The sequence below is a fragment of the Alnus glutinosa genome, chromosome 12, assembly GCF_958979055.1.
Source record: "Alnus glutinosa chromosome 12, dhAlnGlut1.1, whole genome shotgun sequence".
Classification (NCBI taxonomy): domain Eukaryota; kingdom Viridiplantae; phylum Streptophyta; class Magnoliopsida; order Fagales; family Betulaceae; genus Alnus; species Alnus glutinosa.
The window spans coordinates 14480894-14508774 of record NC_084897.1 but is presented as its reverse complement, the minus strand read 5'-3'; the positions used below and the strand labels follow the sequence as shown (position 1 = coordinate 14508774).

The 27881-nt window shown below is 35.5% G+C and overlaps 2 protein-coding genes across 2 annotated transcripts; both read right to left on the bottom strand.

Annotated features, from left to right (window-relative positions):
* Positions 1-18773: 18773 nt before the first annotated feature.
* Positions 18774-20102, bottom strand: LOC133852415 (F-box protein At2g02240-like). The gene is made up of 3 exons (XM_062289172.1): positions 19815-20102; positions 19596-19714; positions 18774-19277 (listed from the first exon to the last, which is right to left on the bottom strand). The coding sequence occupies exons 1-3, from the start codon at positions 20100-20102 to the stop codon at positions 18785-18787; spliced, it is 900 nt and encodes a 299-aa protein (XP_062145156.1). The 3' UTR covers positions 18774-18784.
* Positions 20103-24162: 4060 nt separating this feature from the next.
* Positions 24163-24978, bottom strand: LOC133852575 (putative F-box protein PP2-B12). The gene is made up of 3 exons (XM_062289348.1): positions 24872-24978; positions 24410-24611; positions 24163-24330 (listed from the first exon to the last, which is right to left on the bottom strand). The coding sequence occupies exons 1-3, from the start codon at positions 24976-24978 to the stop codon at positions 24163-24165; spliced, it is 477 nt and encodes a 158-aa protein (XP_062145332.1).
* Positions 24979-27881: the final 2903 nt, after the last annotated feature.

The window sequence follows — 27881 nt, the reverse complement described above, 5'->3', positions numbered from 1 at the left end:
TTGAGGATGAAACCTCATCAATGATAACACCTATATTCTTGTCATGATATTCATAGATTCATTGTTCTTATATATATGTTCAAATTCCACGTCAATTTATTTTTTTAGTTTGATGATCTTTATTTAATGTTTGTTGTAATTCAATCGATGGATACATTGATTGATTTCTTTGAGATTGGGATATCTATTGTGATTTCCGGATACAATAGATGATTTCAATTAAAAAGGGATAATCGTTGTGATTTGTTTGAATTGATTTCTTCAAATGTTTTCATGTTTTGAATTTGAATATTGAGCCCATTGAATTGAATTTATGAATAAAATGCAAGAGTAGGGTGTTTGATTTGGTTTGGTGAATTCCGATACCTTAGTGTCTTTCTTTATAAATTGTTCTTATTTAGTTTTTTTTTTTTGTTTATTATTTTGGTAACAAAAATTCCAAAATCTTTGGGTCTAGGTTAAAATAAGATTTATTTAGATAGAAAGTGATTTTTTTTTTTTTTTCCACACACACTTCCCTACGGATTCGACCTCGCACTTGCACGCACTATGCTATATACGATTCGTGCGCTTGCGAGTTAAACAAATTTGCACATCAATTTTCCAAATACCAAATCCTGCTGATCCACTGAAATCAAGTAACGAAGAGAAAACCGTATAAAAAGCTGGATTTGTACTACTTCGGGTTCTAGCTCCGGAAGCCGGGAACCATGGACTGAAAAACCTTCAGTCGCTTGATTTTGCAAAGCCTGAACCTGGTTATCCGCAGATTGACATCCTCTAAGCAACTGGGCTGCAAGATAAATGAGACGATTCACCACTGATCCTCTAACTGATGCAAATCTAATGGAGATGCTACGAAAGGCTCTGCATGAGCGGGGGGGAAGAGCTCATCTAACACCAGAGACCTTTGGAAATATGAACAAATGACTTCAACGACAGTCTGTTTTCCAAAAGATCCATCTGTCAAACACTGTGTTGGGAGCCACTGCATGACATATTCCTGAACCAAGATTAAACAGAAATATCTCCAAAAATACCATTACCAAAAAAAATCAAATCCTGTTAGTTCCAAAAACAATATGGTATTTATGACGGCTGTCAAATGAATGCCAAAGAAACATATAAGCAATGCAGCAATTCATAAGGCATAAATATATCAAGATCAACCGAGCACATAGACAGAGTAGGTTTTTCATGCACAATATCTCAAGCAAATATCCCAATCAACAAATATTCCAATATTCTAAAAGCACAAAAAATTAAAAGAATAACAGAAGACATAATGAAGATCATGGAATGAGAAGAAATGTGCAAAGAATGCCAAAATCTCGGGAAAAATCCGCGAAAGAAACACACAACGTGACATGATAAATCAATAAAAATGCAGAGATGTGCGTGAGGCAAAGAAAGAGACACAAGTCTTAAACCTGTAGATATCTCGTCCAGATGTGTCACTTAACCGTCCGGACGGCTACTGCTAGGACAGCATACGGCAAGACTGCTCTCGTCCGGACATAAGAATAGGTCTATCCGGACCTTCACATTGAAAATCTAAAACTGGAGAAAAATTTGCAAAAAAAAATATTTTTCCTAAAGTTAGCTTCAAAATACGCATGTAAAATCGGCTGATAAAGCAGTCAAATAACATTGCAAAAATATGCAAAGATATAAATGAGAGTTAAGTATTCAATAAGCGCACATTTCCCTGGAGATAGAAATTTTAAATAGATTACTCAACTCATGCAATGCATGTGTGTGTGAAAGCTTTTTCAATAAGGTATGAAGTTCACTGATATGACTTAAAGCAACCAGATTTTCTAAACAAGAGAGAAAATCAATGAAAGATTAGTCAAAAGTCAAACCTTATTATTTACTAGAGCCTAGCCACCCTCATCTGATACACTCCCCCTAAGATGCAGCACTTAATTGTTTTTACTTAAACCATGAAGGACAAGGTAAAATTTTTACTTGCACCATAAAGGACAAGGTATAAAGCTAATTCAGCATAGAAGCAGTGAATATAAGCATATAGCAAGGAATTCAGAAAAATAACTGCTTATTTCTTTTTGGTGCTGTAAGCTAGAGAGAATGATAGAATTTTTAGGCTCTAGGTTTAACTAGCATGTTGGTCAATTTGACCATCTTATCAAAAAATCTCCCTCATTAGATTTTCCAGAAGCAAGAAGTCAGAGAGGAAAATGATGTACCTTAGGGGAGCCTTGGATAGTGCACAATATTTCATCGCATGAGAAAAACAACTATCTATCATTACGATGCAACAGGAAAACTTAGCAGATTTCAGACATAAACTCTCACTCATATATAAGCATATTCAATTAATGCACCATGAACTAAGATATTAGGCAAAAACACATATAATATCTGAAAAGCTATCAAAAGAAAGAAAAAAAAAAAAAAAATCTCCAAATTTTTTTATTTATTATTATTATTTTTTTTAATGTTGAAAACAATAAAACAGAAAAACAACAAGGACATGCTTATGGAGAAGGAAATAAAATCTAGTCCTAGCATGTAAGGTAAAATCAAACCTGTCTTCAGGGATAGAGGTTTTGAAATACCAAAACAGAAAAGCAACCGCCAGACATGCTTTAACTGTTATCACCAAAAAAATATCTGCAGAGTTTATCAAGACAACAAGAGAAAATATGGGGATAGAATACATGGTATGTTTGCATTTCATTGTTTATCATGCCATATCTTATTCATGTCTTTCATTTTATCAAAAACATCTCTCATTAGAATTCCAGAAGCAAGAAGTCAAAGAGGAAAATGATGTACCTTAGGGGAGCCTTGGATAGTGCACAATATTTCATCGCATGAGAAAAACAACTATCTATCATTAAGATGCAGCAGGAAAACTTAGCAGATTTTAGACATAAACTCTCAATCATATATTAGCTTATTCAATTGATGCACTATGAACTGAGATATCAGGTAAAAACACATACAATATCTGAAAAGCTATCGAAAGAAAAAATAAAATTCTGCATCTTCTCCCCCAATTTTTTATTTTATTTTATTTTTTATGTTGAAAACAATAAAATAGAAAAACAACAAGGACATGCTTATGGAGAAGGAAATAACATCTAGTCCTAGCATGTAAGGTAAAATCAAACCTGCCCTTAGGAAGAGAGGTTTAGAAATACCAAGATAGAAAAGCAGCCGCCCGACGTGCTTTAACTGTTATCCCCAAAAAATATCTGCAGAAGTTTCTTAAGACAACAAGAGAAAATATGTGGATAGAATAAATAGTTCATCAAACAGAATGCAAAGTGTGAATAAGATATGACATGATAAACAATGAAATGCAAACATACCTGACATGCACTAGGATTTAGGAACCAAAATCCTAGGCATGGTAAGACTTCACCTCTACTAGGTGAGTCTACTCCCCCTCAAGTGGTGAATGGTCTCATCATTCCTGACCCATACCTGCTTGATCCATGGCGGTGGTTTGCAAGTCTTGTTCATGTTGTCCATTCTTCTTAGCATACATTGCATTTGGCTTAGCAACCCTTCATAGCCATGGTTGCTAATGGGCTTCTGCAGCTTTCTCTTGAAGCGCATTGATTTGTTCTTCTTTGATTTGCCACTCTGATTGGCAGGAACAAACTTCAGTTGTCGCTGCTGATGCCGTGGAGCCTAAAATGCCGTTAAAGGTAGAGTGCCTGATGTAGCTCTTGTTGGCAGCTCCCTCTGAAACTTCGACTTCTGAGCCTGAAGATGTGGACATTTGGGTCGGATGTGACCGGTTATGCCACAGTGATGATAGGTGGGCAGACTTTTTCTGTTGGAATGCTGCTTGACTTTTTCTGCAGAAATATGGTTAGCATTCTTACAAACAATATTGCCCTTACTTTTTTTATATGTCTCCTATATGGAGGGACATATTTTGACGAGGAAGATTCTTCAACTTTACTTTTCCTCGGAGCATCCTACTTAATCCAAGATTTGTGGGTTGTTAACAGAAAACAATTTGGTCTAATATGACCAACCTTCCCACAATTAGAACAAGTAGGAACAAACTTACCATTAGCTTGTGTAACTGTATCTTTGGATTTTGGCTTCACACAATTATTCAAGCAAGAATTTTCAGAAATATCCAAACAAGCAGTGTCTACTATCACATGCTTAATAACAATAGAATTTAATTCAAAATCAGAAGCATGTGAAGTAGAAGCACTCAAATCATCAACAATTAAATCAGGCTTGTTAGGAAAATCTGAATGAATACAAAACATGCTCTGCAAATTATCACTAGAGAATTTTTTTAAGAGATCTTCAAATTCTTTTAATTTATTCTCAAATGTATCAATAATGTCAAATAACATGGTATTCTCAGATTTTAAAGAGTCAATCAAAGCATGTGATTCAGATAACTGAACAATCAAAGACTCTTTTTCTTGCTTCACCTTTTTGAGCTCTTTATTGGAGTTTTTAGAAGTTTTACTCAATTTATCAAAAATCTTAAAGAGCTCAATATCATAATTCTCTTTAGATAACTGAGAGAAATCCATGATAAAAGGTGTAATAAAAAAAATAGAAGTCACAAAGAGATAAGGATCACACTCAGGAATTAAATCCTTTCAACGGAGTGTACCTGCTCTGATACCAATTGAAAAATAACTGACTTCTAATTTTAACAAGTGTGTGTAAAAGTGTGCAACAAAATATCAAAATGCGGAATTAAAAGAGACAAATATTTTGTTGACTAAGTGAAAACTCAATTAAGAGAAAAACCACTCCTCGGCTGTCAAACCCAGGATATCCACTATTCAAAAGATAAGACTAGTTACAAAGTAGTAACACTCACATAACTTTATGCAGTGGCCGTACCTTGAACTCTGACATGTAACCCAACACGAACGCCTCCCAACCAAGTCTCCTACTTGAAGGGGTCTTCAATGGAATCCTTTACCTTAAGGCCAACCCCTAAGATAGACTTCAGCTCAGCACAGCAACAGCACTTGGCAACGGCTTGAGAGAGACTAACTCAGCACAAAAACTCTAAAATATAACTCTCTAAGCACTATGGAATTCAATACGGAATTCTTACAATCAACATGCCTAGGGGCCTCTATTTATGGGCTACAGAAGACCTAAATCGCATCTGATTAGGTTTTCCTAGGCATCATCAGGACGGTAGACATAAGGCGTCTGGATGGACAATTGTGCGATCGACTTTCCAAATTTCCTAGAAATTCCATCCTGATTTGAGCCGCATCAGGACGATGTTGCCCTGTCGTCCGGACGGTTGCACTTTAGCTGCACGCAATTTCTATATCAAGGCTTCACGTGTCCGGACCATAGGATCTGTCGTCCGGACGGTTGATCTGATGCATGCAATTTCCATATATGAAGCTCGAGCGTCCGGACCATGAAGACTAATGTCCGGACGTCTTGATTTTGATGCACGACTTGCCTTATTGATGAGTGCGTCCGGACAGTTGCAGTTGTCTTCCCATATCTGTGTTTTGAAAAGAAATCCCATAGCTGATCAAACACTGAGTGGTGTTCGGACATGCTGCTGAAACGTCTGGACAGATGCAAGTTGGAGTCCTTCGAAGCTTCTCGACACAGGGGAAGGTCCGGACGGAATGTTCTCGTCGTCCGGACAGATGATGCTTGGAAAGTTGAGCGTCCGGACGGAATATCACGTCGTTCGGACGGATGCACTGGAATGCTTAAATCTTCTCGAACTCTAAATAGCGGCCAGACAATTTGCCATTACATCCGGACGAATGCAACCTTGAATAGTTCGAAGTTTCTGGACACTGATGGGTGTTTGGACGGTATTACCACCTCGTCCGGACGTAAGTTGCAGACTGATGAGCGTCTGGACTCTTAGACTGGGTCGTCCGGACGAAAACATGGGATTGGACTTCTCTGAGTTGGAATCTACACAGAATCTTCCTTGAAAACTGAAATTGCCTTCTTGAAGCTTGTGACACTTGCAGCTTGTCATAATAAGGCTCTTTCCCCATTAGAGAAATAAACTCTGAATATCTGAAGACTTTGAAATATACGGCATCCCTGTAAAAGCAGCAACATTACATAGAAGTAATTTTGTCCAACAGAATGTAGCCAACACAAAAGCTAACATGGTTATTAAAGATTATCTCAAGATCGATCTTTATAGCCGAAGCCGAAATTCTTGTTTCATCACCAAATCTTGTCTCTCTAAAATTTCGGCCACTACATGGAATATCAAGATATGGTGGTTGATACCGAATAAGGTTAATACTCGTACATACCATAATTGATAAATCGACCCATGAAATAGATCATGGTACTATATAACAATTTTGTACCGTGATAAAATATTATTTTCTTACACTCTTTTTGAAAAGATAAGAACAACCGCTTATTATAGTTGAGGCCTTCACTTACAAATTAGATTCTTCCCTAAAAATGGTAGATGGAATTTCAATAATAATGATCAAATAAAAAGACCCCTAATGAGATAGTTGATAGAAAGAAAATATACATTATTTTCTTACATCCTTTTTCTCCCAAAATATTTTTTTTATCAATGATAGAATAACCTATAGTCAATAATTAGGCACTACACTTAAAAACTGTGTCGCGAGACTTAAGGATTTAAGAATCTAAATCTTCCCTTAAAGTAAGCTTTATGCGAAGCATAGTTTACGAATTTTGAGGACAAAATTTTGTTTAGGGAGAAGGGATATAACACCTCAGATTTTAAGATATAAAATATTATATCTTAAAATAGGATTTAAGACCTAATAATAAGACAAAAGAATAAATTGGAATAAATATGAATATTTATGAAAAAAAATATTCATGAACTCCGGTTTAATAAAATGGGGATTATTACTAGACTCTAGAAAATATTATTGTGTTGATAAATAGACAGGCTTAAACAAATCAGTATTTCGTTATTTTATTGATGGCCGTTGACTCACTTGAAAACATTTCAATTATGGGATTGTGGAAGAATCTGCAATCACATACTTATTGATGCAGGTTCTAAAGATGGAGACGATTTATGCTAGTTAAGGATTTTAAGGCTAACGTTATTTAGCCAGATATATTTCTTTGTAAACACTTGTGTTTGTATTTATTGTGGTATGTATGTTTTAGAAGGTTTTCCCTGTATATTTATGTATCATCAATGACATTTGTTGTAATGTTTTTAGTGTAAAGTTAAATGACTTTTAGTAAATGTTTAGAGGTATTTTAGTCAGTTCTGATGTGTTATATTCCTAAGTTTTAAGAAAAAATATATATATTTTGCTGTCAAATCTTAACTCTGATGATGTCGTAATGTCACGTGAAAATTCAAAATTTTCACTTACGCTTTTTTGTAAAAAGCGAGGCGTTACAAATTCAGTCTTGGATAAAATTATTCATCGAGCTAACCAGTAGACTAAAACTTATAATCAAATAAGTTTTGACACCAAATTTGCCAATACAAAAAGCCTATAAACAAGTCCTATCCCCATTCAACTGGGAGTTGGACATAGACTAGATTCTTCAATGAGTCCTTATTGGACCAGGATTGGGACTACTACCATAGTTCGACTTGGAGTATGATTATTCCCAACACAAATTAAACAACAAGAAGAGAAAATTTGTTAATTTCAGCCTCCTAGAGAATTTCTTAAGCATATTGAATTTCTTCCTCTTGCTATGAATCACGGCTACCTCTAGGATTTAGTGGGACCTTAGAGTCTTCTCTTCGATAGCTAAAGTTGACCAAATTAAGAGTGTGGGCTCTTCAATAGAAAAAGTCTTGTAGGTCGAATTGGAAGGAGTGAATTAGCAAATTAACTCTCTTAGAGGCTTCTCTATTTATAGAGGTGGGATTACTTAGAGGGGTAGGAATACTTGGAGGAGTAAGAAACAAGTTTCCTACTCCTACAATTCTGTTTTGGAACACTTCATTCGATCCACGTCTCAAAAACCCTATTTGATCCTCCACTAATTTCATTCGATCACAAATGACTTCATTCGAATGAACTCAATTTACCAAAATATTTTCTACGTAATATCCCATCTAAATTTGATTTATCTATCCACAATCTCTTCTATCATATCATACAACCTTAATCAACCAAAAATGCAATCCAAAATACACATGCAATGAACTATCAAAATTGATTTATTTGAATTAAAACCCTTAATCACTTTATTATTTTCCTATGACTTTTCAGTGGTAAAACTCTATTTTTGGAAATTTCTCTATGATAGTGGTTATCTTACCAACTAAGACATTTCAGTTGTAAAACTCTATTTTTGGAAACTCTATTTTTAGAGATATTTTCTAAAAATCGGTTGTATCTTATTATGAAAAGGTCAGTTTTTGTTAAACTTACTGAGCTGGAGACTCACATATCTACCTACCAATTTTTGGTAATTTCACAGTTACTACAAGAGAAGAGGTGGAGGATGAAGACCCTTACACGTGTTTACGATTTTGTGGATAAGGCTGACAAGAGCCTTAATCTTTTATATAGACTAACTTACATTACGCTGTCATATGTATATAAATGATGTACCGTCTGTGGCACCTTTTGTTAGACAATGTTTTTAGATATGTATATTTATCTAAGTCTGTAAATTTAATAATGTTAATAATAATTTAATCGAAGTTTATATAATAGCTCTAGTATGTTTATTAAGATGAGATTGTGATGTCAAAAGAGAGAGAAAAAAAATAGTAATTACCAAGTTTTCTAATATTATAAGAGGCAATAGAATAACACAAAAAATCTAGATATTTTTCGCTTGCAGTTTATTTTTCGAGCCAGAGCATTACACGGTAAGCGGTAGAGATGTATAACTAGTTGCAGTTGCAATTATTTCCTCATAACCACAACTGGTAGACCGACGGTTTTTAAAAACTAGTTATTAACCAGTAACTGTTTTTCATAAATTGTTTATTTTTTTATTTCTTTTCTTTTGAAATCCATAAAAAAATCTATCTAAAGTGAACTCGTGGAGTCTATATTATGGACAATTAAAAAAATACTAAACTTTCATTATATATATAAAATACTTATATGTACATTTTATGGGACCATGTACTTCATAATTCTTTCCTAGACATTTTAGCAAGTCTTTCTTTCTTGGTTTTCTATAGTCCACGAGATTTTTTATTTTTTATTTTTATTTTTATTTTTTTATAAAAGAAGTCAAAGAAATAGGAAAAGTTTTAGGTGCCCAAACGTGAGGGCCAACTCTTTTCAGTGGTCATCCATTTTTTCTATTATTAATGGGTAGTGGTTTGCTATGGATCGAGAGATTGATAGGTAATTGATTTACAGAAAGTCTTTAATTAGGTGATTGAGTGTGCAGTGTAACGCTCCAAATTTGAACCAGCAAATTCGTAAGTAGAAACTGGTTTTCACGTGACATTATTGCATTAGAGATAGAACTCTCGTAGCGGAATTGATAGTGTTAGTTTTATTGGCTACATTCTGTTCACAAAATCACTGCCATGTAAATGTGCTGCTGAAACAGGGACGCCGTAATTATTCAGAGATTATTTCTCTAATATGGAAATAGCCTTAATATGACAAGTATCAGTGTTACAAGTATCAAGAAGGCAATTTGAGAGTTCCAGGAAGATTCTGCGCAGTTTACAACTCAGCAAAAGTCGGATCCTTTATTTCCGTCCAGACGGACCAGAGACACGTCCGGACTCCCTTCTGTGTCAAGGAGATTCTGCACAGCTCAGCATGCATCCGTCTGAATGACAGGGCAACACCGTCCGGGCGCTAGTTTGTGTTCGAGAAGAATACGAAATCCTTTGCAGACACAGATTGGGAAGACAACTTGCAACTGTTCGGACACGGCCTTAATAAGGAAACACGTTATGGAAGTTGGTTGTAGCTTACCATCCGAACGCTCTCAGGCTACATCCGGACGCCGCCCAGAGAACTCTGAATCAGTATTGAAATATGTTTTCTTAAACCTATAAATAGAGGTTTCTAGGCATGTATTATTTACAGAATTCGGTATTGAATTCTCTTGAGCTTAGAAATTGTGTTTTAGGTAGAAATTGTGAATATCTGCTAGCTCTCTAAGAGTTGTCCATTGTGTGATTTGATCGTGTGAAGTCTAGCTTAGGGAGGAGCCATAAACTAAAGGATTCCATTGAAGACCCTTTCAACTAAGAGACTTGGTTGGGAAGCGTTGTTGTGAGTTTTAAAGTTCTCGCAAGCGCACGAATCGTTTGCAATATAATGTGTGTGTGCAAGTACAAGGTCGAATCCACACGAAATTGTGTTGCGAAAATTAATATCTATTTGAACCTAGTTCCAAATTTAGGGCTTTTTAACAAAAGATAACATAAACTAAATAAATCAAAAGATAGGGTTTTAAGGTTCAAGAATCTACACCCACCAAATCATGGCAACATATTCTCATGTTCATCAATACACATTTGAAGTTTTCACCATACAAATCTTATGTTTGTTCTACTATGCTTCAAAAATTGATTGAATCATTCAATGAATCCGTTCATTACACAAATCACAAAAGATATCTAGTTTTGACCAAATCATGAAATGTATCAGTAGAACGAAACACAATGAATATCCAATGTTTTGATAAATAAAAATCAACTAAACAATTAAATGAGACAATCTCAAATAATCACATGTATCCAAAAAACACAATAGATATCAGGAATCATCTCAATAATGGAATGGAAGTAGAACAATTAGAAATCAAAAGCCCATAAACTCAAATGGTGTAAACAAGTATGAAAACATAGTTTCTCTTCAAAGGTGAGGCTTCATCATCAACCTTAGTTGAGATTTTAGCCTCTCATGGCAAAAGAAAGCATAAAGAAGCTACAAGAATGCATTAAAATGAAAGAAACTTACAAAAGATATGAGTTCTAGGTGAAAAACACCTCAAAAACCCTAAAATACAGTGAGAACAGTTCCCTTGGCGCTCTGCCTAGCGTCCCCCTGAAAAAATGAGAAAAGAATGGTATTTATAGAGCTAGTTAGGGTTTCTGCGAGTCCACGTCAGCATAAGTGCGCTTGAGCGCACTCAGGCGTTCATTAGGGCTTCCGTTGCGTAGCGCACAAGCGCTGCTTACGCTGTGTACGGGGGATGCGCTTGAGCGTATTAAGATGCCCTCGATCGCACCGGTCAGAGGAAAAACAATCACCTCGCTTCTTTGCATTTCCACAAGAAAAACACAATTTTCCTCTCAACGACCTGCAAAACACAAAAACTAGCCAAAACATCATAAAATAACAAAACTAAAAGATTAGCTCATGCAAATTAAGGGGTCAAAATATGCAATATTTGGCACTCATCAAGCGTTCACGTATAAGTACATGTTAGAATGTAAGGTACAATCGCTGCATCAGGGATATGTGAGTGTTACAGCTTTGTTACTAGCTATGTTTTCTGAATAGTTGATATCCTGAGTTTGGCAGCCCCAGAGTGGTTTTTCTCTTAATTGAGTTTTTACTTCATTAACAAAATATCCGTCTTCTTTAAATTTCGCATTTAGATATTTTGTTACACACTTGATGATACACACACGATAAATTAGCAGTCTTATTATTTTTCAAATAACATAAGACATTAAAGCTGACTGAAATACCTTAAAACATATATTAGTTGTTACTTAGGTTTTTCATTGTATGTCACATGCATGCACATTAGGTACATCAAAATTAGTGACACAAACGACACATAAGCATGCAACATAAAGCATACCAAATAAAAGCATCATTCTAAATATTTTACATGCAGCAAAGAAAATAAACACAAATAGATACAACTAGCTATTTTCAAAGCTAACACATAATAATAATCTGTTAATGGTATTAGAAATCATCACAACTGGCATAGGGATCCATGCCTTCATCCCCCTGATCTGCATCAATAACTATCCAAATATAACGTCATCATATTTACATAGCCACAAACAAGTGAATCATCCATTTTCATAATATGAGTTACCATGATATTATAAATAGTTCATAAAGATAAAAAATGTGATGAATGTATGAATATGCATCGTAGTGACTAATTAGTTTGTATTTATGATTATCTTACTTCAGACCTCTCGTTTTTAGGTTATCTCAACTCATTCACATCCGTTAAACCTCCCACTTTGAAGTTTACTGGTTTTAACTGGAACCTACTGGTCCCAGCTTTAGTTATATATTAGGCCTTTGGACTGTTATTACCCAGTCCACTGTTAGCTACAACTTTTCAACTCTTTTATTATTATTTTTGGACCCAGTAGCTACTACTTGCTAGTTTGTTCATTAACACATATCTTAATCAATTAGGCACAATATGAATTTCATGAGAAAATATCCAAGCAATAAATAAATATAATATTAATTGTTTTAATAATGAAACATAGAATCATCTCCTAGTAAGTACTTCCATATTTACTCTCTTCAGTGTAATCTCTTAGCTTTTCTTCTGCAATAAATACATATATACAAAGAAGGTAACACATTTATCAGTTCTTTTTCCAAATATTAGATCCATCACTTTTACATCCATTTTTAGTCATGAACATCAAAAGGTGATTACTTATAAGTCTTTGACGCTAAGCTTTATGTTTAAATACCGTAGCAAGCTTAAAGCTTTGGTGACATAATGTTTAAACATAAACCTTTAGGTCAGCGTACTTTGTAAGTATTTTGAAGTAGTTATGATTATCCATAAGAATTACAAGTTAAATCAAGAGAACAACATAAGAATATCTATAAATAGATAGATAGATAGATAGATATTATTCCTTATGAAAGCCATAAGATTAGTCATAATGATTAGTTTACTACATTAATTCATGTTTAAACATTGAAACATAGGCGACATAATACTTAAACATGAATCTTAACAAGATATTTATGAAAATAAGTACTACAATGATTCATGTTTAAGCACCGAAACATAGGCTACATAATGCTTAAACATGAATCCTAATAAGATATATGTTCTATAGGTTATTTTCTTTATATCTTTTCTTTTTAAAATCATTTATTTGGTGTTCTAAGTTCCAGACAGTATATTAACATAAAATATATCTTAGAAAACACTTATAGAGCACTTAAACACATAGAGAACATACCAAACAATTGCTGAAAACAAAACTTATCTTTTAAGCTCAAAGTGGCCGAATTGGAGATTGTTTGTACAATTGTACTGTTTTCAGTTTCTGTTTCTATTCTACAAAGTTAAGCCATGAAAGAGTAAGGCAAGAGGTATTTTTAGCTCTCCTAAGGTTGCTGGACAGAAGAACAAAAGGCTAGAACCGAAAATTCTAATTTAATCTTTGACTTTGGCCGAGTAGTGCATAATAGGGAGTTTTAGTTCTTTTTTTGCATGAAACTTGAGTTCATCATTAAAAGAGTCAACTGTCACCAAATTGAATTCTGACTTCATTGGATGCAAGTACTATATATATATATATATATATATATATATATATATATATATATATATATATATATATTGAGTCATTATAAACTCTAAAAACACGTTTATCATGTCCTAATTTAGAAGTAAAACATTAACAAAAAGTGTCATTTGGCAACTAAATAGTTAATTTTCAAGGTTAAAAGTCAAGCAGTGGATTTGTAACGGCCCATCCTCAACGACACTATATTGTCTGCTTTTGGCTCCCCAGAACCATACTTTTAGGAGGTCACCCATCTCGGTACTATGACACCTGGGAAAATAACATGCTTAGATTAATAATGCATAAATATAAATATGTGCATGTGTGTGTATATGTATAGGATTTAATTAATTTACTTGTAAATTAATTAGTACTTGAAAATAAATATTGACTTCTAAAAGAACCAAGTGTGTGTTTGTGTGCAACAAAATATCTTAAATGCGGAATTTAAAGAAGACAAGATATTTGTTGACGAAGTGGAAACTCTGTGAAGAGAAAAACCACTCCGGGGCAGCCAAACCCAGGAAATACACTATCCAAAAACAAAGTAAGTTATAAAGTACTCGTACTCACAAAACCCATTGCAATAGTCATACCTTTAGCTATAACACGAAGCTCATCGTCAACGCTTCCCAACCAAGTCTCCTACTTGAAGGAGTCTTTGATGGAGTCCTTTATCTTAGCGCCGACCCCTAAGATAGACTTCACACGAACAAGGAGCACACATTGGCAACGTCTTGAGAGCTAGTGGATCTTCGATTCTCTCTAAACGCCATTTCTAAGCACTATGAAATTCGATACAGAATTCATTCAATTTACAAGCCTAGGGATCTCTATTTATAGGCTTACAAAAAACCTAAATCTGTTGAAATTCAGACTCTGGCTGAGCGTCCGGGCAGAAGATAGCCACGTCCGGATGGTTTTCTGCGACTGCCTTTCAGAAATAGCGTAATTCTTTCCTTATTAGGTCCACGTTCGGACGGCTTGGCCGAGTGTTCGGACGGTCTTTGCTATAACTCGTTTCTGCGTTCGAATGGAACACTAAATATTCTGAAATACTAGACAGCGTCCAGATGTGTTGCCACGTCATCCTGGACGACTTGCAGAGACTTCCCTAACATTGTCAACTTCTGAAATCCAACTCAATGTAGAATAATGATTGACCTAGTGTCCGGACACTGTTGCTCTGTCGTCCGGATGACTTCAACGTAATCTGCTAGACACTGCGGGGCGTCCGGACGCCTTCAAAGGCTCGTCCGAATGGTTGCACAGGAACCGGTTGATTTGGCTTGAAATTTGTAAGGAATCTTCATGCACATCTTCTAGAAGCTTGTGATCAGTCACATGCTTTGAAATGAACACTGTCCGATTACATGTAGACTCTGAATAAGAATCGATTATCCTGTTAATTTGCAACCATTACATAAAGTGTTTTTGTCATCCAGAATGAAGCCAACATAAAATACTAACAGTACTCCATATATATATATATCGAGCGACTTTGTTTTAGCCGAAGTCGATTGAATGACAATAGAGTTGATCGAGCAACTTTGTTTTAGTCGAAGTCGATCAAGCGACTTTGTTTTACAGTATGATGCAGTATACGTGTAAGCAATAGGTGTTGATCAAATTGCATTAAAATTTCGAACCCACTTCGTGTAGATGATTTCAGAAGATTAAAATTCATCTAGTTTGTATAGTTAACTGAGTTTGGTTCAAAACAAACTTAGTTTGGTATGCACGACATAATTATTACTTAAGACATGAAATATGATCTTAGAAGATATGAGATATAATCTTGGTAAAGATTTCACTAACCCATCTGTCGTTAATCCGGCCATAGAAGTCCTTCCTTGCTCGCTTGATCTCAGTCTTCCAGGATTTCTATATAAGACATTCATCAGAGATCAATTTTCATCAAGAAACCAAAGAAATTCAGCAAGTTTCTTTCACGTGAAAACAATCTCTGTTTCTTTTTCTTTTGAGTACAGAAACTCTAGCATAGAAACTCTCTTGTTTCTCCATGTTTCCAGCACTTAGTAAACTAAAATTGAAGCTTTAATCACTTTCATTTCGCCACAAAACCAGTAGAAAATTATATCAAAATCAGCCTCTGTTCTGGACCGTAAAAACAGAGTGCACAAACCAACCTTTGTGTTCTCTTAATTCTTGGACAGCAACTCTTCCTCTCTTGGGTTACTTTGGAGTAGCATCAGTAAGTATTTTCTTCTTCTAATTCTCTGAAATCAGTGACTTCTTTTCCTTTAGACCATGAATTGCTCTTCTTCTTCTTTGAAAAAGCAACAACCGTGTACATATATATATATATATATGAACCTCTCTTTGATTGTTAACCGAGGAATTTCCAGGGCGAAATGAACATCAAATCAGTAAGTTTGAGGCTTTAGAAAAACGTGTAAATGGGTGCGTGAGTTTACTGATTTGTGATATATATATATATATATATATATATATATATATATATTTATAGTTAACGTGTGTGTGTTGTGGTAAAAGTGTGTGAAACTCGTGGGTGTGTGAGTGTGCCTTGCTGTCTTACATGTGTTGAAATGGTGTTTTGCATGTGATTTTAGAGATAGGTAGATAATTGAAGTGTGTGGCAGTAAAGATGTTTGAATAAGTGTGTGTTTTGGACGGTGGGTGAACGTGTGTGCATGTTGTGGAGTGAAGAGAGATGTGAGTGTGTTGTGTGTGTTTCTAAGTGGAGGATGAGTGTGTGTTTTGATAAAAAGAGTTGCTGTGTGAATAAAAGTGAGATGTGTGTGTATGTGCTATATGAGTGCTTGATTAACAGTGGATGTAAGAAATGTGTTCTATATATATATATGCGAAGCTAAATAGTTTGTTAGAAATAAATTATATTTTATGGAAAATAGAATATTTATGATAATGCTGTTACGCTACTCAAATATTTTAAAATAATAATTGGCAAATAATATATATTAATGTTGTTATTTTGTCTAAATTAAAAGAACAGAATATCAATATTTTGCACTATTGTTTTTATTGGTATAAAAGAGTTATTTTATATGGGGTTATATATTTATAGCCGTTGTGATGTCCAAATTAAATAAATGGTTTATTTAATAGAGAACAGATAGATTCACTTAATATTATTTACTAATTTGTTAATACATAAATATAATTATGCAGTTATTGGGGATAATTTTTCAAGCGTAAACTGTAAGTATCTTTATACTTAATGAGAGTGATGTTAGTGGACTTTTCCTTAATATTATGAACACTTATTTATTTATTTGTTTACGCATGTGATTTTGCATATTTTCCATTTTAACTAAATTGGTTAATAACAAAACTAGTATGTAGCGCGCGCGCTGAGAGGGGGGGGGGGGGGGGGTGATGGCTGCCAGTGGAACCTTTGGCTTCCAGCAACAAACAAATAAACTTTAAGTGAGGGGGACCGTTGGCTCCCACAACATGTTAATCCGGACTATTGGTTCCATTATGAAAGGAATGCGAAAAGAGAAATAATCAATACATTGCATTTAAAACTGTTATATTACTGCTTTATGATTATGTCTATATTCAATTTATGTCTATGATTCGCGTCCGTAGACTATATATTGTGTATACATGTGATTATAAAGTCATATGCATTGTATTGCATTGTATAAATAAATCAGCATTCATTATATTTTTGGAAATAGTGGACTCACTTAGGTGTTTTTGTATTACTGTTTCCCCTTTATATTATATATTATTACAGGATATGAGGAGCAGGAGTATCAAGATTACCCAGACCTTTAGGTGGATCCTGTTAACAGTAGTTGAGGCTAGCTTGCCTCCTTTTTATAGACTGCTGTGTCTCAGTCCTTTATTATATTATTTTGAGAATGATATTTATATTTTTGTTGGTGTGTAATAATTATACTTTGTTGATATTTATTATGGCTTGTAAATTATATGTGCCATGTGTGGCACAAATACTATCTTATGTGTAACTATTCAGTTTCACTTTGTATATCCATGTTGAGGTATTTCAGTTAGAAGCTCTATTGTGTTATTTAATTCCAAGTTTGTTGGATAAATATATATTCCGTTGCCAAATCTTAACTCTGATGGTATCGTAATGTCACGTGAAAATTCGAAATTTTCACTTACATTTTTTTTGTAAAAACGGGACGTTACAAGCACGTTTAACTGTGGAGTTCTGATAGATTCATGGCCATCACGGCTTTAAAACGCATTGTGTTAAGAAAAGTGTGAATATACATATAGGCATATCCTCATTCCCATACCCAGGCGATGTGGGACGTCACAATAACCCTTTCTTGGGACCTAGCATCCCCGCTGGCGACTCTCATAGTCTTGTGCACGCTCCCCCAATCTCAAGCTGGGTAATGACTCTGATATCATTTGTAACAACCCACCTTCAACGACACAATATCGTCCACTTTTGGCTCTCCCGAAGCAGACTTTCTAGGAAGTCACCCACCTCGATACTACTCTCGCAAAAGCACGCTTAACTAAAGAATTCTGATAGGTTCATGGCTATTACTGCTTTAAAACGCGTTGTGTCAAGAAATGTGTGAATATACATATAAGCACATCCCCATTCCTATACCCAGGCGATGTGGGAAGTCACAGTGGACTTTTCAACAAATTTTACCATATAATCGATATTTCTTTTGTGAGCATAACGGGCTTTGAATTAACTAAATCTAAGTTTTTTAACCTGTTTTTTGTTTAGTCAAAGTTTTAAACTTAAATGTCAATTTTAAGGGTTTGAGACTTAATTTTTAAGCTAAAAACAACTCTAGGTTTAGTTATAAAAACTCATTGATATTGTCTTTTCAACAATATTAATGAATTATATAATAGATTTTAAGAGCTTTGAATTTCTTGGGTATTACATGTAGTGGTACAAGCAACTTCATTATGCGGTGAAAAAGAAAGAGAAAAGAAACCTATTGGCTAGAATTAGTTTTTAAATTATTTATATTTTTTTAATATATATATAACCGGTTACTCGGTTATTAACCGAATTTTTAAATCCCTATAACTGGTAATCGCAACCGGCCTAAGCAGTTATTCGGTTATACGGTTGTGGTTATTTCAGGTTATGCAATTATATAGTTATACGATTAGCGATTGTTGGTGATTATTAGTGATTAGCGGTTAATAACCATCCCGCTAGTACAACGACCATAACTAGTAGGCAGGCCAAGATCCAATAGTTATTGTTTGCCTCTTCACTATAAGGCTACCAAAGATTTAATCTTAGAACTACTACTAATTATGGAATACAGAAGACATAACATATATATTTTATTATGTAATCTTAAAAGAAATGCAGCACTCTCACTCTTTTGGCCTGATCTCAATACCTTGAACAATGAGGCCGCCCTTCCAGTTCCCATTGACCTCCAAAACACTCATTTCCACTTCCCTATCATCTTCTTCTCCATTGAAGAACTCACCCAGCTCGACCTCCAACCATCCATCTCCTCTCTTCTTTGGACACTCGCCATAGGCATCCTCCTTCTCTCTAAGCCGAGGTGCTTGATACATGATGCGGCTGCGTTTAAAAAGCCCAACTCCCGGTAGCTGTATTGGCCCAATCCCCAAATGCGGCCTCCATCCTCTTTCCACATCCAAATAGACACTCCGCTTATGCCCTTCACTTCCAGCAACTCCGACCGCAACCTCGATAGGTTGGAATCCAAACCCAAAAGACCCTGTAGTTACCTTGAACACAAGGCAAGCTGTATACAGTGTGGCTGGGGACAGCATACAAGAATTTATCTTCCCACGAATTTCCAGCCGAAACACACACAGAAGTGTGGCTGGGAACCTGTTTTTTTTGCATGTATATTAAATCAGAGAACCGCAAAAACGGTTGACAAGAACGGGGAAAAAGAAATCGACTAGAGAGATTCTCATGCAGCACACACACAGAGCCTCTAGTATTATTCATGTGCTTTTTTTTTAAAACTTACTTTTACCGTCTCTCGTTCAAAGTTTAAAAAATCTAAATTTAACGTATCAAAATTAAATTTTAATTTTTTTTGCAATTTCATTCATTAAGGATTGAGGTTAAATCAGATTGTCAAAGGGTTTAACAATTTGCTTTAGTGGCTTTGTTTGCTGCGCCAGAGACGGAAAGAGAGACCTGGCCTCGGGCAAAGAAGTCCATGTCCAGTACTTGGGAGTATCCATCCAGGCAATGGCGAGGTCCTTTGGAGATAGCATGTAGCATATCTTCCCGCTCCTTTTCTCCAACCAAAAGCTCTGCATGGGTTAAAGAAACGTCAATGTCAATCACACAATCACATATATATGCATAATGAAATAATGAGAAATGGAGGGGTGGGCGTCGGATATATATTACCTTCCTGTCGTCGTCGATGAGGAGGGGATGATCGCAGAGACGGAGATAGAGCTCCTTCTTCGAAGAAAAACAGAGCGAAGACGAATCAGCGGAGCGGGAGATTATGTTCTGGTACTGGGGTGGAAGAAACCTTCCCCAGACGGCGTCGGATTCGGCGACCGATCTGAAGCTCGTGGAAACCGATGACGACCTGCACGCGTCCCGAGGACTCGTGAACGACATCACGCTGGAGATGCAGTCTTCGGGTAACACGTACAACAAGTCCACCGCCTCCTTCGCTGTTGCCATACTCAAACAACCCAATCTCTCTCAATCTCAATGTGAATCTGACGCAAATCGGCTTTAATTCGTTTTGGGTTCTCTCACTTGGCGGTGGTGTTTATATAAATGAGAAAAATGTAGGAAAGCATAGCGGTTAAGGTTTCCGGGTGGCAAAGGTTCCAGATACACTCTATTAGCCACAAAAGTAAACTACAAGCATGCCAATAAGATACATCTTTCTTTTTTCTTTATTCTCTTTCTTTTCATTTATCTTTTTAAAAAGGATATGGCTTGCCTTGCCTTTGTGGGTGCTGTGGCATGCCTTGGTGGTTGCAATGTCTTTCCACTATTTGCCTTGGTGGGTGTCAAGGCATGCCATGGTGGCGCCATGGCATGCCATAACGCTTCAACACGTGCCACGATGCTTCTAAATTTTCTTACCAAATTCCTTCCATTACATCTTTAAAAGTATATTCTTAGCTTCTTTAAGTTATGCTTTTCATGGATAGAAATTTCTTCCAAACCAACTTTTAAAAGTAACATGTGTTCCTTGCATGTGAGAAATACATGTTTTTTTTAATAGCATGCTTTTCTAATAGCTTAAAGGACATGTGTCACTTTTATAAGCTGGTTAGTATGAGCTTCCTGTAATCCAGTATATAAAAATGACATGTGTCTCTTGAATATGTGAAAATCACATGTCACTTTTTTTAAAAAAAGCATGTGCATCGATCTTACATGCATGCTATTAAAAAAATAGACACGTGTCATTTTTTATAGATTAGGTAGAAGGAAGTTCCTCCAACCCAGTTTGAAAAAAAAAAAAAAAAAATTCCTACCTCCCAACTTTCCTCGTTTTAAAAATATGATTTTATTTCATTAGAAAAACCTTATGGATAAAGCGTGCTAGCTAGGGAGGATTTTTTTTTTTTTTTTAATAAATATTTGAAAACGAAATTACAAACTAAAGCCTTGACATACCAAAGCTTAACAGAAAACAAAAATTACAAACATGAAAGTAGAAAGGTAATAAACCCCGATCTGAAATTACAGTGCCTAAGTGGTAACAAAGGAGGGAATGGTGAGTTTTCAACTCTAAAAGAATTGAAAAGGTTCCGGCCCTATCAACCTTGAACAAAGTCAAAGATCTGTCCGCATAAGGCGGAGATAAAACCAAACCAGTGGAAAATAGGGGCATGACCCGTGCAAAGGCCTTTAACCCTGTCCAACAAAACAACCCTGTTGTAAGGGATGGGTGGGCACTGATCTGGATAAGGAAGTAACAACCCCATTGCAGGGGGTGAAAAGGAATTGGCACAACAATTTTCAGAGCAAGGAATATAAAAGTTGGTTCTACGAGAGAAACCGATACCCAACCACAGACAAAATAAATACAGAAAATATTACACTTAGTACAAATTAACAGTGACAATATAACCACTACGTGGAACCAGTGTTAGTGGCTGCTTAAGATGAAGATCAGCTTACATGGCATCAAACTCTGTCGCGTGGAGTGCACACTCCGGCATGTGAGTATCTGAAGATGAAGTAGCTGACAGTGGATTGAAGGGGAACAAGCCTGGAATCCGATGGTGTGGAGTGTATGGTGGAGAGGCCATCTGAAGTTAATAGATCTAAGTTGAAAAACATAAGATCTAAGAACTTCAAAATACCGGTGTTTTCCCAGCCAAGAACGGGCGCACAAGTCTAGTCCAGCTATATAGACACACAAAGATAATATAAAACCAATAGCAAGAGGACAAAACACTTCGGCCATTTCGCCGGCACCGGCGCGTGTACTCCACGCGCTAGCTCCGGACGAACATTCTCCGGATGTGGACGTCGTAGACAGCAAAAAACCGCCATCAATAGTGGCAGGGGAAAGCTGTGGAGGAGGAGGAGCCTTCACGCACTGATGAGTGTGAAACAGCCACTGGCTCGTGCAAGACACGCTCCATGGTGGTGAGAGTCGGACGATGATCGGGTGGTGTTGATGGAGGCGGAATACGACGGACTTCACACCTGAGAGGCGCATGACACACCGAAGGTGGAGCTGGCTTGTAGATCTAAGTTTAAAAACTTGGATCCAAAACCCTTCACAATTCTGTCGGTGGATCCGTGGTGGGTGTGTTGCAGAGACAAGAAATGGAAAAAACAAATAGGAAAGCAAAGAAAAAACCTCAAAAGAGGCAGATATGGCTAGAAAAAAATCTGGCCGGAAAACCTCGAGAGAGGCGGATAAGACAAGAACGAGCTCTTGCCGGATAGGAGCCTCCGAAGAGGCGAAAGCTGGGGAAAGGGGCAGGGAAGGAAGGAAGGAGGGAAGCATAGAGTTTCCCTCCTCCCATGGAAGCTTGACTAGGAGGCTGGTCAGGGAAGAAAGCTAGGAAGATGAGAGTGTTTTTTCTAAGTTCTAACTACCTTTTAGGGAGGATTTTGGTTTACGAAAGGGGGTGTAGATCAAGGTGATTGGTTAAGAAGTGATAAAAAACAAATTAAATGAAGATGAAGTAGAATTTCGACGTTATTTTTTTAACTAATTTTGTTTTAAAAAATATTAAATTATTATTTCAAATTAAATTAAAAAAATATATATTTTAAAATTTATTATTATCATATTTATCATTCTATTCTTTGATGAATACTGTAAAATTTTCGTAATTTAATTTAAAAACAATAATTGAAAATTATGTAAATCAGTACAACTTAAAATTAGGGCTGATAATTTTTTATATAATTTGTGAACACAACACAAAATTAATAGGTTAGGGTTTAACATAAATAGGTTCGGATCACAAACAGGTCAACTTGTTTAGTAAACGGGTCAATCATGAGTCAACCCGCTCGACCCATGTGTGTGTGTGTATATGTATATATATAGATATGTAAAAAAAAAAAAAAAAAAAAAGAGTAAAACCTACACTAGTGCCGCTCTCCCTCTCTCTGACTCTGTCACTCTCCCTCTCTCTAGCTCGCTGTGTACCGCCATGAATCAGCAAGAGAAAATATATTCTACTATTCTTGAGTCCTTTCGGGGTTAGCACGCAAGGCGTGAATTGCCGTGAATAAGCAAGGAAAACTCTCCGCCTCTCTCACCGTGAATCAATACAATCAACTGATTATTGAGGAAAAAGCAATCCCTTCAAGGAATACTATTTGTAGAGTCAGCACATTGCAAAGAGAGGCTGCATTTCAACCTTAAGTCACTCTTATATATGGTAGTGGAGAAGAAACTTTTATACTTTATTTGAGATACTCTTCTTTTCAAACTCTTATAATTGTAGTGGAACAGAAATTATGTAGGTATTTTTGTTTTTTCCTTTTTTATTTTTTTAGTATATCAATTAACGGATCAAACGGGTCATGTCGGGTCAGCCAGGTACGACCTATTTATCAAACGAGTCGTATCAGGGTTGAAGGGTTTAACTTGTTTAGCTAAAAGGATCATGTTCGAGTTGACTCTTAATGGATTGGGAGTCAAGTGGGTCCACCTGAACCCGACACACTAACCTGTTTTGCTTGCCCTAAGTTAAATAACCTAAATTTTCCAATGAATTTTGATCTACAATTGCAACCCAACAAAAATGACACTCTTTTTTGTAATCAGAATTAGTATAGAATTTTAAAGTGTGATCTAAATTTGTAACACCTAATCTTTAGTCCTTAAGATTAAGAAATTTTAATTTTGAGAATAATGCATATTTGTGATATTTTGTGGATGAAATAATAAATTTTAGAGGATTATGAAGTTTAAATCTTAAAGTGGGAATTGTAATATTTGATGAAATGAACCTTTTGGAGTTGTTGATGTATATTTTATTTTGGCAGATAATGTAAGATTTGACTTTGATTGTGAAGATTTTTAGGTAGCCAAATCCTGTAAATATTTGGGGAAATCGATAAAAGATGTTGTTTTAGGCTTTAAATTGGCAAGAAGGATTTAAGAGTGTTGGAATGTTTTATTGCAGACTAAGAAATGTTTTCGGAAGTAGTTTTGGGTTTTAGATGATAATTGAGAGATCAAAGAAAAACAAACACACAAATTAATCCCTCGATGCCCACTGCAATCTGAAAAAATGCAGCACTCTCACTCTTTTGGCCTGATCTCAATTCCTTGAACAATGAGGCCGCCCTTCCAGTTCCCACCCTTCACCTCCAAAACACTCATTTCCACTTCCCCATCATCTTCACCTCCATTGAAGAACTCACCCAACTTGATCTCCAACCATCCATATCCTCTCTCCTTTAGACAGTACTGGTTCAAAAGCACCATGTGATCACATGAACATAGCCATCCTCAGTTTGGAATGCGCCATGGTTCTATCCAAAAAGACACTCCGCTTACGCTTATGCCCCTCACTTCCAACAACGCCAACCGCAACCTCGATTGGTTGGTTTTCAAATCCACATGACACTCTACTTATCTTGAACACAGGGTAAGCTGTATACAGTGTCGTCGGGGACAGCATGCAAGTATTAAACTTCCCACAGATTTTCGGCTGAAACACACGCAGAAGTTCGGCCACTTCCGGAAACCTGTTTTGCATGTAAATGAAATCAGAAAAACTACAAAAAAGAAGAAAAAGAGAGCGACGAGAGAGACTAAATGCAGCACCGACAATTCTTTTTAGGATTTGGGTTTCGTTTTAAATCATGTTTTGCGTGGTGATGTTTATATAAATTAATCGAGGAAAATGTAGGAAAGCTTAGCGGTTAAGATTTCGGGTGGATGATTCATGGCAAAGTCCCAGATAATATATAACCACGTTAGCACTACAAAAAAACTTGGTATTCACCATGTGGCTACAGTAGCCGTTACTGTAGCCACATGGCCAGATAGCCACATGTCATAATGACCACGTGGCAAGATGTAGCGAGAAAAGCGAAATAGCCATCTGGCCATGTGCAATAATTACAAGTGGCTACATTGCTGTGCGCGTGTAATGGACCCACGTGGCCAGATGGACAAGTGTATAAATTACACGTGTCCACTTGGCCACGTGAATTAATACACATGCCCAAATAGCCACGTGGATTTATACACGTGGCCATGGCCACGTGGATTAATGCATGTAGCCATGTGGACACGTGTAATTATGGGACGCGACCATGTGGCTGCATGTCTGAAATCCACATGGCCAAAATCAACCACGTAGGTTAGAGCACATGGCCACTTGGTCAAATGAATGTGGCCACGTGGAATTTGGACACATGGCCATATGTCCGCCACGTGTCAATATGCCACGTGGCCAACTGTTGGCTTTTTTTTTTCCCCAATTTTTTTTTTAAAATATATATATATACACGCAATATAAATATTACTATATACATGCATAATGACTCGTTTTGTACCCTATGCATATAAGTCCTTGTACATTTTATACAAAATTAAAGTTTAGTTTTGTATACTATGCATATAAATCCTTGTATTTAATTTAATTTTTTTTATTTTTTTTTTAAAAAAGAAAATCTTATAATCATTACTATATACATGCATAATGACTCGTATATACCCTAACCTTAGATTTGTGCTATATATATATATATATATATATATATATATATATAGGTTTTATGGCTATATATAACATATACACTTAGGGTTAGGATTTATGGTTATGTGATATATGTAAATAGTATACTTAGGGTTTACGGGTTTAGTTCCTTATATAGTATACTTGTAAGTAAACCATAACCCTAATTAGGGTTAGGGTTTACATTTGTGGACGTACTATAAATAAATTTTGTTATTTTATACTTTATAAATTTAGTACTAATTTATTTCAACTCCCCTCATTTAGTCAAATCTCGTATAAGTCTTTGTATATTATATATATACATACATAATTCATATACATATACATATACAAGTGTTAATGGTATATTTTACTAATAGAACCCTAACTCTAGTTTAGTGCTATATGCATATTGTACAAAACTAAACCCTAATTTGATGCTATATATATAAAAACCTATAATTAATACCATATACATATATGCATAATGTATGCATGTAAGCGGTTTAAAAACTATATACATGCATAATGACCCGTATATACCATAACCTTAGGATTTATGGCTATATATAATAAATACACGTAGGGTTAGGTTTTAGGGTTCAGTGCTATATATAAATAGCACATTTAGGGTTTAGTTCCTTATATAGTATACTTATAAGTAAAGCATAACCCTAATTAGGGTTAGGATTTACATTTGTTGACATACTATAAATAAATTTTTATAATACATACTTTAACAATTTAGTACATGCAACTTTATTTCAACTATCCTAATTTAGTCAAATCTCGTATAAGTCCTTCTATATATATATATACACACACACACATAATACATATACATATACAAGTGTTAATTTTACTAATAGAACCCTAACTTTAGTTTAGTGCTATATGCATATTGTACAAAATTAAACCCTAATTTCGTGCTATATATATATAAACACTATAGTAATATATAGTATATATATAGCACCAAATTAGAGTTTAGTTTTGTACACCATCGCCTTAAAGTCCTTGTACAAATATATATATATATATAAATAAATAACCTATATAATTAATACTATATCCATGCATAATGCACGTAAGCGGTTTAGAAACTATATACATGCATAATGACTCGTATGTACCCTAACCTTAGGGTTTATGGCTATATATAGTACATACACTTAGGGTTAGGTTTTAAGATTCTGTGCTATATATAAATAGCACATTTAGGGTTTAGTTCCTTATATAGTATACTTATAAGTAAAGTACAACCCTAATTAGGGTTAGGGTTTACATTTGTTGATGTACTATAAATAAATTTTTATAGTACATACTTTAACAATTTAGTACATGCAACTTTATTTCAACTATCTTCATTTAGTCAAATCTCGTATAAGTCCTTGTATATACTATATATATATATATATATATATATATATATTGTATTTGTAAAACACAAATACGAACCTTAACCCTAAGAGTATGTACTATACGTAGTATTAATTAAGCCATAAGCCCTATATATATAATTATATATAATTATATATATATAGTATTTTAAATTTACATAAAATATTATATAGGAATGTGACGTGGCTAAATTATATATACTATATATATACATTTTTAAATTATTCATGTTAAAACATTTATATATATAGTATATATACTTAGGGTTAGGGTTCAGTTTTAAGATTAGGGTTAGGGTTTAGTTTTATGGTTAGGGTTTGGCTTAGGGTTTAGCACTATGTACAGTACATACACTTAGGGTCGGGTTAGGGTTTGTCTTTGTGTGTACACGTACAATATATATATATATATATGAAAAAATGCTACAATGGGCGACAATGGGCGACGTGTATTTTAAATATACGTCGCCCATTTGGGACGTGGCATAATGCCACTTCCCTGATTGGCCACGTGTTTGGCCAGGTGCCCCGCGCTGGGCAATTCTAGCGAGCCACCTGGCCAATTATTTTTTAAAAAAATAAAAATATAATTTAAATATATTAAATAAAAAAAGTAATAAATAAAAAAAAAAAATATAAATGTGTAGCTTCCAGAGGAAGCTACCCATTTCGACATTCTCTCTCCCTCTCTCTCTCTCTCTCCGTCACAGCACAGCTGGCGAGCGTCCCCATCACCGCCGTCCGGCCTTCTCTCCGGCGTGGTTTCCTCCACCGTTCACCACCGGTTATCTCTCACTCTCTCTCACCGGTTATCTCTCTCTCTCTCTCTCTCTCTCTCTCTCTCTAACCTAAAGGGACTACTCTCCGACAGTGGTTTTACTCCGGTAGTG

What these genes read in the sequence shown, in the direction of transcription:
- LOC133852415 (XM_062289172.1), bottom strand. Translation starts at nt 20,102, where the DNA reads ATGGCAACAGCGAAGGAGGCGGTGGACTTGTTGTACGTGTTACCCGAA. An exon ending in TCATCGACGACGACAGGAAG is followed by an intron (nt 19,715 to 19,814) that starts GTAATATATATC and finishes TAACCCATGCAG; the next exon opens with AGCTTTTGGTTGGAGAAAAG. An exon ending in ACTTCTTTGCCCGAGGCCAG is followed by an intron (nt 19,278 to 19,595) that starts GTCTCTCTTTCC and finishes CAAAAAAAACAG; the next exon opens with GTTCCCAGCCACACTTCTGT.
- LOC133852575 (XM_062289348.1), bottom strand. Translation starts at nt 24,978, where the DNA reads ATGGCCAGATGGCTATTTCGCTTTTCTCGCTACATCTTGCCACGTGGT. An exon ending in ACGGCTACTGTAGCCACATG is followed by an intron (nt 24,612 to 24,871) that starts GTGAATACCAAG and finishes CATGCAAAACAG; the next exon opens with GTTTCCGGAAGTGGCCGAAC. An exon ending in GGCATAAGCGTAAGCGGAGT is followed by an intron (nt 24,331 to 24,409) that starts GTCTTTTTGGAT and finishes CTTTTGAACCAG; the next exon opens with TACTGTCTAAAGGAGAGAGG.